General features: G+C 36.9%; 1 protein-coding gene across 2 annotated transcripts in view; it reads left to right on the forward strand.

Annotated features, from left to right (window-relative positions):
* Positions 1-10727, forward strand: part of AGGF1 (angiogenic factor with G-patch and FHA domains 1) — a 46996-nt gene extending 36269 nt beyond the window's left edge. Inside the window, exons 12-14 of one of the 2 annotated variants that reach the window (XM_061430016.1) lie at positions 4794-4921; positions 6536-6635; positions 7874-10727. In XM_061430016.1, coding sequence (XP_061286000.1) covers positions 4794-4921; positions 6536-6635; positions 7874-8074 — 429 coding nt within the window. In that variant the 3' untranslated portion in view covers positions 8075-10727. Of the gene's footprint in view, positions 1-82; positions 3695-4793; positions 4922-6535; positions 6636-7873 lie in introns of those variants that run through there. The other variant, XM_061430017.1, reaches the window with a different exon arrangement.
* The last annotated feature ends 299 nt before the right edge of the window (positions 10728-11026 follow it).

Below are 11026 nucleotides of genomic sequence, written 5' to 3' on the forward strand. Positions count from 1 at the left end.
TCAGTCATGTCTGACTCTTTGTGACCCCGTGGGCTGTTTGCAACCCCATGGGCTGTAGCCCACCAGGCTTCTCTGTCCATAGGATTCTCCAGGCGAGAACACTGGAATGGATTTCCAGGCCCTCCTCCAGGGGATCTTCCCAATCCAAGGATCGAACCCAGGTCTCCTGCATTGCAGGTGGATTCTTTACCGTCTGAGCCACCAGGGAAGCCCAAGAATACTGGGATGGATAGCCTATCCCTTCTCCAGCCGATCTTCCCAACCCAGGAATTGATCATTGCTCCTGCATTGGAGGCAGATTTTTGACCAGCTGAGCTACCAGGGAAGCTCTTAGATAAGCATAGTCAATTTTTATGTATAAAAGAGAGAAGCTACTCGTAATTATTTTGAGATTCATGTAATTCCTGCTAGTTGTTTACTGTTTACTTCAACAACTATTGAGATTGGAGTAGAAAAGTGATGACAGTACTCTGCATTTCAGTAGCCATTTCTGATTTTTAAAAAACTTACATTAAAACGATACCATTGAAAAATATAGTCAGAGCGCTAATGCTGCCTGATTTCAAGACTTACTATAAACTCTTATAATAAAGACAGTAGCATTGGCAAAAAGAGAAACAAATATGTTGATGGACAGACTAATGAGGCCAGAAATAGACCTATGTAGACAGATAGATGCATAGATAAATATGTGTGTGTGTGTGTGTATGTATGATTTTCAGCAAAGGTATAAAGACAGTTTCATGGAGAGACGATAGTCTTTTTCCAACAAACAGTGCTGAGCTAATTGGAAAGTCAACACAGCACATACCACGACAAAAGCAGTAACAGCAGCCTTGATCCACACCTCATAACATACAAAAATGAACTCAGAATGGACTATACATATACATCTGAAACTTAAAACTATAAGACTTCTAGAACCAAACCTTAAAAAAAGAGTTAGGCAAAGAATTTTTAGATATTTAACACTAAAAGCACAATCCTTAAAAGCACAAATTGTACTCCTCCAAGATTTCTGTTCTTCCAAAGATGTTGTTAAGAGAATGAAAAGATAAGCCACAGACTGGCAAAAATATTTGTAAATCATGTATCCAATGAAGTTTACAAAGAGTTCTCAAAATTCAATAAAGGAAAAAATTTAAAAATGACCAAATGATTTGAATAGACACTTCACCAAAGCAGATGGCAGTTATGAAAAGATGTTTAGTATCATTAGTTACTGCTGCTGCTGCTGCTGCTGCTGCTGCTGCTAAGTTGCTTCAGTCGTGTCCAACTCTGTTCGACCCCTAGACGGCAGCCTACCAGGCTCCCCTGTCCCTGGGATTCTCCAGGCAAGAACACTGGAGTGGGTTGCCATTTCCTTCTCCAGTGCATGAAACTGAAAAGTGAAAGTGAAGTCGCTCAGTCGTGTCCAACTCTTTGCGACCCCATGGACTGTAGCCCACCAGGCTCCTCCATCCATGGGATTTTCTGGAAATGCAAATTAAAACCATTTAACACTATATTGTGTTGCTGGCATGTGGAAGAGCTGGATCTTTCATACAGTGCTGATGAGACTACACATGGTACAGTGGCTTTGGTAAAGAGTTTAACACTTTGTCTAAAAGTTCTGTGTACACCTATATGATTCACCATTCTGCTTCAGAGTATTCACCCAAGAGAAGTGAAAGCATATGTTCATACAAAGACTGGGGAACAAATGGTCACAACAGCTTTTTTTCCTAATAGCCAAAAACTGGAAAAAAACACTCATGTCCATCATTAATAGATAAACTATGTTAAATGTGTATGTTAAACACTCCTAACAATAAAAAAAAGAAACAAACATAGGCTATTAATACAGATTACAACGTAGATGGATCTCAAAATGATTATGCTGAGTGAAAGCCAGGCAGAAAGAGTACAGATGACTATTGAGCAACACAGGGATTAGCTGTGCCGGGTCTCACCTCGGTTGAAAAATCTTCATGTCTGTACTCAGCCCTCCGTAACTACAGTTTGTCTGTATCTCATGTTCTGCATCTGCAGATTCAACCAATTACAGATAGGGTAGTACTGTCATATTTACCAGTGGAAAAAAATCTGTATCAGTGGACCTGCAAAGTTCAAATTCATGTTGTTCAAGGATCAACTGTATATGGACTTCAGTTCTATAAAATTCTAGGAAAGCAAACTAATGTATCATGGCAGATCAGTAGGTGCCTGGATACAGGAGAGGAAGGATGCACAGGCAGAGGGTCTGGAGGGATGGATTATAAAAAAAGGACAAGGATACTTTTGTGGGAGATGAATATCTATTATCCTAATTGCGATGGTTTCATAAGTGTATCAGTTCAGTTCAGTCACTCAGTCGTGTCCAGCTCTGTGTGACCTCATGGACTGCAGCAGACCAGGCCTCCCTGTCTATCACCAACTCCAGGAGCTTGCTCAAACTCATGTCCATTGAGTCGGTGATGCCATCCGACCATCTCTTCCTCTGTTGACCCCCTCCTTCTCCTGCCCTCAATCTTTCCCAGCATCAGGGTCTTTTCCAGTGAGGCAGTTCTTCACGTCAGGTGGCTAAAGTACTGGAGTTTCAGCTTCAGCATCAGTCCTTCTAATGAATATTTAGGACTGATTTCCTTTAGGATGGACTGGTTGGATTTCCTTGCAGTCCAAGGGACTCTCAAGAGTCTCCTCCAACACCACAGTTCAAAAGCATCGATTCTTTGGCGTTCAGCTTTCTTTATAGTCCAGCTCTCAGATCCATAGGTGACTCCTGGGAAAACCATAGCTTTGACTAGACAGGCCTTCGTTGGTAAAGTAATGTCTCTGCTTTTTAATATGCTGTCCAGGTTGGTCATAGATTTTCTTCCAAGGAGCAAACGTCTTCTAATTTCGTGGCTGCAGTCACCATCTGCAATGATTTTGGAACCCCCAGAAATAAAGCCTGTCAATGTTTCCATTGTTTCCCCATATATTTGCCATAAAGTGATGGGACCAGATGCCATGATCTTAAGTTTTCTTAATGTTGAGATTTAAGCCAACTTTTTCACTCTCTCACTTTCATCAAAAGGCTCTTTAGTTCTTCTTCGCTTTCTGGCATAAGGGTGGTGTCATCTGTGTATCTGAGGTTACTGATATTTCTCCCAGAAATTTTGATTCCAATTTGTGCTTCATCAAGCCTGGCATTTCGCCTGATGTACTCTGCATGTAAGTTAAATAAGCAGGGTGACAATATACAGCCTTGACGTACCCCTTTCCCGATTTGGAACCAGTCTGTTGTTCCATGTCCAGTTTTAAGTTCATAAGTGTATACAAATCTCAAAAGTATCTAATTGTACACTTCATGTATAATTTATTGTTTGTTAATTACGTATCAATAAGGCAGTTAAAATTACCATTTAATTCTATAATAGAGCAAGAAAGTAATTAATATTGCTAGTTTACATTGGAGAAACCAGATCTGGTCACCCAGCTACTAAATGACAGAGCTAGATACAGAATTGTAGGTCTTAAGTGTATTTGTCCAGTGCTTTTTATACTTTATGAAGATATCAGAGAAGATGCTGCCAAAATTTTTCTGCAAAATTGTATTTTTTTTTGTTACTGTTGTACTAAAAGAGAAATCATAATAGAAAAAAATGTCAAGAGGTTAATTTGGGAGGAAAGTAGAAGATCTATAAGGAGAGAATAAAATGTTTTCTCAAAATTTTAGCTCAATTTCTGCATCATTTTCTGAGGGCGAATATCCATTAGGATTGGTGGTTCTTCATTTCTCTGTTTTGAAAGTAAAATTAAGTAAAAACTTCTGTGCTGCTTTCCTTACATTGCTCTAGCAGTCTGTAGTGTGTTTTTTGATGAGTGTTTTTTATACTTTTTATATGTGCGTGCTTAGTCATGTCCAACTCCTGGCAACCCTATGGACTCTTGCGACCCTATGGACTGTAGCCCACCAGGCTCCTCTGTTCATGGGATTTTCCAGGCAAGAATACTGGAGGGGGTTGCTATTTCCTACTCCAACTTTTTATATAAAGGTTAGCAAATAGTAAAAAAAGGGAAGAGAATTCCTCTTTGAAACCCCACGCTGAATTGCCTCTTTTGTGCCCCTGGCTTGTCTTGGGCATACTTTTATTGTTGAACCAGTATGCTGAAGATTGTATGTCTGCACTTGAGAATTATAAATTTCTTTGCATTCTGCCACCTTACATAGAGCTTAATTTATTCTTTACTCAGTAATTTTTGTTGAGTGACTGATTAATCATATAGTGAAGCTGTATTGAAGTAAAAAGATATTATTGTTGCCATTGTAAAAGAGTATTTGTTTTTTATCTATTTTTTAAAAGACTTTCTACATTTTTCCCTTTTAAGGAACAGTATCAAAACTTTTTAGATCTTTTGGAACTCTCAGTTCCTTAGAGAAAAGGAGAAATAGATTTTTTTCTCAACCCCAGGGGTTCTCTATGTTTCTTTTCATACTGGTAGTCATATGAGAATATGAATACATATCATTAATTCAAAATATACTGTATTTTTTACTATATTTTCATATAATTACATATTATAATTTATATATGGTTTATATTCTATGTACAATTTATATTGTAGCACAACTTGAAATGATAATAAACATTTTAAAGGGGATAGACTAAAAGTATTAGTAGCATAATTGTCTTAATTTGTATCGTGTCTTAATTTATATCATGACTTATTTAATAGAGACCGCATTGAACCATATTCACTAAGCAAGGCAAATATACAGACATTTTTTTAATTTTGTTTTCCTCAATGAATATTTCATGTTTATAAAGAACACAGACTACGAAGATGAAAAGACATTGAAGAATCCAAAATATAAAGACAGAGCTGGAAAACGTAGGGAGCAGATTGGAAGTGAAGGAACTTTCCAAAGAGATGATGCTCCTGCATCTGTTCATTCGTAAGTATTAAATTTTAGTTGCTTGAAAAAGTCTTTGTACCATAATCACACTCATAGGACAAATCTGATTTATAGGACTGTGGAAGTTCTGTTTACATTTTCCTTTAATATTGGTATTCTGCTATTCCCTGGAAAATTACTGATCGTATACATGAATATGGATACATACATATTTATCACATATAAACTTAAACACACACACACACACATACATGTATATGCATAACTCACATTCTAGCCACCCAACTGAGTGACCATACGTTTATATACTGTGTATTTAGAAGGCTGGGCTAGTAAGAAATTGGTAATAGACTGATACTTTTAACAGTTATTTACTCAACTGCTTGTGTTCTTGACCCTGAAATACTATTTTTCTTACTTATTTTTGATTCAGTTCTTTCCTCTTGGTTAAGTAGCATTGATAAACATGAAAACTGTAATTTTGAAACCTACAATATGATTATAGTTCTACATTTAATCATATATTAGCTACATTTTTTTCTCAGAATATAAATTCTAGGTTTAGTTATTTAAATTTTTCATGTAAAACTAGCAATTATTAAAATTTGACTTGATATCATATTTTATTGGCTCTAAGATATATTACTTGGATAGAATTTTACGGTTACATATAATAGCAATTTTTTCATAATGGTACATAAACTAACAGTGCATCTTTGAATTTATGGAGTCAGATTTTATGAAATACAATATTTTAGACTACATATACCAAGCAACTTGACAAATATTTTCAAGGTTTAATATTTTTGAAATAATTGCTGGACAATACAAAGATTACATTACAGTTAATAAATAATGAAATAACATTGGTCTGGCATTGCTTCATCTATTTTTATTGAAGAGCTAATTTAACATTTTGTAGAACTGAAGAGACAATGTGATAGAACATAAAATTAAAATATCCTTATATTAGACCATAAAATCATAAAACAAAATGCAACTAGTTAATGAAAGGTTTACTTTCATTTTAACTTTTTAAATTGATGTTAAATTCACAAATGTTAAGTATCAATATCAATGACGTAAGATTAACACATTGCAGAACCCAGTCTTGGTCAAGAAATAGAAAACCCTGAGTAACCCCAGAAGCCTGGCCTCCTAGTGTCCCCTCTGAGTCACCATCCCTCTCTCCTCCCCAGAAGTGACTCTTCTGCTGACTTGCAGCAGTGCCACATTAATTTTGCTTAATTTTTAATTTTAAGTATATGGAGTAATATAGTATTGATTTTGGGTCTGTCTTCTTTTCATCCAGCATTACTTTGTGAGGTGCATTTTCTTTTCATTGCTCTATTCTCCTGTATAGATACGACACAGTTTATCCACTTTACCACCAATGGACATCTGAATTATTTCTAATTTGTGGTGGTTGTTAGATTTGGCTGCAGAAATTCTTGTCCATGTCTTTTTGGTGCACCGTATACATGCTTTTCTGTTTAGTATATGTAGGATTAGAGTTTGTCTGTCTTCAACTTTATTAGGGAAAGCCAAGTGGTTTTCTAAAGTAGTTGTACCAATTATTTTTAATTCTTTAGTTTATTATAAATGTGATTTAAATGGTCTCAAAATCAACTATCATCTTAATTTTCTCTAAAGTGAAATTACTGATAGCAATAAAGGTCGGAAGATGTTGGAGAAGATGGGATGGAAGAAAGGAGAGGGCCTAGGGAAGGACGGTGGAGGCATGAAAACTCCGGTAAGACTTGTGGTTTCTTTCATTCGTTACTCTTGTAACAGATATATTTACTGTATACTTACTATATGCTAGGCGTTGCTCTAAGTGCTAGGAGTATGGTAGCAAGCAAAGAGACATGGTAACTACCTTTGCGGCAATCACAATTACCAAATTTTTGTGTTTATGATCTGTTTTGTTTTTCGGAAGCCTCTTAGAGACTTCCTAAACCTTTAAATAATCAGTGTTTTTTTCCTGAGCCAGACGTTCTTCTGTGCCTTTTATTTTCAATGGCTTTGTTTACTGTGCCTTGTCCTAACATGCAGGAACAATCAAGTGTTACCTTACGAACAGTCAGATTCTGTACTAGCTGGAGAATCCGTTTTAGGTTCAAGATTCAGAGCATGTAACAGGCAATAGAGTGAATCCTGTCTAGAAAACAATACAGTGGTTCAGTTCTGCAGTCCCATGGTTCATTGGCGGTTCAGATTCTCTTTCACAGAAACCTTACAAGGTAGTAATACGACCAGAGAGCATTCTTGATAATGACTTGGCACCTAAAAAAAATAATGGAAGATTTAATGTAAATCCTTTCATTGGCGGTACAGAGGAAAGAACATGGGTTTTGCAGTCAGGTTAGAGTGGGGGCTCTCTCACTTGCTGTATGACTTAGGGCACATGTGGACTTCAGTTTTCATCTGTTAAAATGGGGATAATGAGAACTTTTTCAGAAATATCTGAAAATAAAGCCCCTAGGTTGATGCCTGACATACATTAGACACTCAGTAATTTGTGGCTTTTAATGGTTCTCAAAATAATGAGAAGTCCTCCCCTCCTTTTATGAAAACAAACTCTTCATGAGTCAGAGGTCTAACTTATCCTTCACTTACTTAGGTGAGGCTCAGACTATAGGTTTACATACATTCATTGCTTTTACTTGTGGTTAAAAGTAAAAGTAGATGACAGATTGATTCTGCAGCATCTCAGTGAAATACGGTGATTGCTGTTTAGGGACCACTCTGTTTATTATAGAGTCCACTGTTCTTATTGATAAGCAAGACAGTGTAGAAAAATGAGTGTAAGTCCCACGTATCACCACGTATGTAATATCCCTGTATGTATTTGATGCATTTGACAGTTTTTTCTTATGCATCAATCTTCTCTAATTCAAAGAATTATGGTTACAAGTATCAGATTGGATAAAGCAGCTCTCAGTGTGTTTAGGTGCTGCAGTAAGTTCTCTTCTCAACTTTTGGTAACAGATCCAGCTTCAGCTTCGGCGAACACATGCAGGCTTGGGGACAGGCAAGCCATCTTCAATTGAAGATGTTCAGCTTCTCCAAAACAAGAGCAAAAAGAACTGGGAGAAAGCACGAGAGAGGTTTGCTGAAAATTTCCCGGAAGCTAAATCTCAGAAAGATGCGCCAGGGACTGTGCCTTGGGTCAAAGGGGCTGTAGAGTGAGGCCAGGCGTAGGGCACGGTCACCTTTTTATCGAGCTCGGGAACTCTTGTGTAATTGCAGGGATTTCCCCTCAAAAAGAGTCAGCGACATGAGGGAACTGTGTCAGTTTACCCCTCATGATTCAGAAATTTGTAATAAAGTGTGGTTTGCAGAGCTTTTAAAAAACATTTTTCAAAACTAATAAATAGTGACTGAATCAAGGTATGCTGTGAGTGGACTACAGTTCACGGGGCATGGATGGGCTTATCAGACTTTGTTATTTTATTTTGTCATTTGCAAGACCCATAGAAACAATTAGCCATATAAGCAAAATTCGTGTAACCACTAACTTAAATGTACATTTGTCTTTGTCTCCTTATATTCATTATTGTAAGATGCATAACAGAAGAAACACCAAAAGTTTATAAAAACAACCTGACTGTATGCATCCTTGTTTATACCCTTTAGGACCTAGATAGGAAATGTTGAAAAACATAGGTAGTGGTGTATACATTATATTTGAAATAACTCAAGACATATTATTGAAGAACTAATGAGCAGGCGACATGTAGAAAATCAGTCTTCCATTGTTTTCTTCTGTGAAGAATCTGTGGATTTGTATTATATATTAAGCATTTACATTTGGTTTGTTTCATAGCTAAAATATGAACAGTTGAGTACAGTATTGAAATATTCAATGTGCTAGCGTTTGTAGTTTTGATAAATCCCATTGCTGGCAATGGAGTCATGCCAGAAAAATTTGATTTCTACTGCAAAAGGATTAGAGACTTCCCTGGTGGCTCAGACGGTAAAGCGTCTGCCTACAATGCAAGAGACCTGGGTTCGATCCCTGGGTTGGGAAGATCCTCTAGAGAAGGAAATGGCATCCCACTCCAGTACTCTTACCTGGAAAATCCCATGGATGGAAGAACCTGATAGGCTACAGTCCATGAGGTCGCAAAGAGTCGGACACAAATGAGCAACTTCCCCTTGCTTCCTTACCTAGTCAAGGCTCCAAACTCCAGATGTTTATTGAAAATATCTTCAGATGCAATAAAAACATAACATCAAAAAATAATTCATTGAACCAATAATTTAAACATTCTGGTCTGCTTTGAACTCAAGACCAGGCAGAATTTCCCTCTGTAAATTGACAGCACAGTAATGAAACCAGCCAGAATTTTCCTCTGAAAATTGACAGCACAGTGATGAGAGGAGATTAGCTCAGATTTAGGGAGGCTGCAGTGCAGCTTTCTGAGTGCAGGTGTCACTGCACTGCCAGTTAACGCAGTTTTTTCCCTTTGTGGTGACTTTTCTGTCAGCTTTTTGCTGGGAAATCAATGCTGAAACTGATCTTTTATCACAGTGAATATAAACTATAGCTCTGTCATCTACTATAATGAAATGTCTTCAAGATACAGAAATAGGAAAGGAAAATTCTGGGGGAAAAAAGTATGCAATAGGGAAGATAATTCAGAAAGAAAAGCCACCTGTTGGAATTTCTAATCTTAATGGTAGACAGTACTTAAGAAGAAGGAGGGGTGTGGAAAGAAAATGTATTACTATAGATGAGACAGATGACCAAATTTCTCAAGTCACTGCAGATGGGAAAATCAGAGATCTTATAACTCCAAATTTGGATTAAGTATTTTTCTGTATCCTTTCTGCCCACTTACATACCCTAACACACACACACACAAACACACATGGCCACTTACATACCCTAACACACACACGCACACACACACACACATGCACACTCCTACCTACCTTCCTGGCCACTTGCATACCCTAACACAGACACACCACTTCCTGACCGCTTACATACCCTAACACACACACATACCACACACTTGGCCACTTTCATACCCTAACACATACACACACACACACACAAGACCTGGAGGCAATAGGAATGTCCTGGATTATTTTCTCTAAAGTAGAAAAATTACTCGTGTAAACATGGTTCTGATACTGGTGCCCTGTATACAGGTAACAATATAGGACCTTCAGAGTAAACTTGCTTCTGATAGATCTCACTCACTGGGTTAGTATACAGTTGTATATATAATATTTCCCACTTTTATTATTAGATTGTAGAAAATTTTTCATTGTTTTCCTTTGTTAAGAAAATGGAAACTTGAAAATGGTGATAAAAATTGATATATATGTGATATTTGCATTATTAAAACCCTTTGCAGATCTAAAGTCTCAGGGCTACACTGTATACTGGTTAAAGCACTGAATAATGTCTGGTTCTATTTCTACTTGTGAAATGGGAATAATATTTAACTCACATGTTTGTTTCGAATAAAAAATGAGAAAATGTATATAAAAGCACTTTGTAAAGTATGAAAGTAGTACAAATGTGAGCTTCTGTTTGTTTAGAAGCATAAATGTGGATTATGTACAATTTGAATTATACATAAAATTGTTTTGTGTCTAATATTTAAAATTATAGTTTATTTACACAGTATAAATTTAGTAATTTAATAGCCTTTAAGTGTTTGTTTAAAGTGAAGCTGCGAGTTGCTGAATTTTGAGAATTCTAACATATTTTGCCAGAACATGAGAAGGTGGCAAAATTGAGAACAGAAGATACCGTCACCATTATAGTAAAATAACAGAAATTGTCTTCTAAATTAAATAGCTAAGAAGCACTTTTTCTCACAAAGGGAGGGGTTTTATTTTTCTTCTGTTTTTAAAGGTTTTACTTCTGTTTAATTTATTCTAGTTATGAACTTACGAAGTTATGGTTCATCCAGTTAAAATACCTCCTAGCTTTTCATGTAAAAGATTATTTCTTAATATGGCACATTTTCAAAGAGCAGCCAAAAGAAGACATAAATTTACACCGAGAAGAGGTGTCAGAGATTGTGTACAGAGGCCGTCCTGTTGAGTCGCAGGGCAGAGGGCTGGGCTGGGCAGGGAGCCAGAAAGGCGTTTCTGGGCCCAGCACCTGAAGGTTCTCAG

Source organism: Bos javanicus, chromosome 10 (genome assembly GCF_032452875.1).
Source record: "Bos javanicus breed banteng chromosome 10, ARS-OSU_banteng_1.0, whole genome shotgun sequence".
Taxonomy (NCBI): domain Eukaryota; kingdom Metazoa; phylum Chordata; class Mammalia; order Artiodactyla; family Bovidae; genus Bos; species Bos javanicus.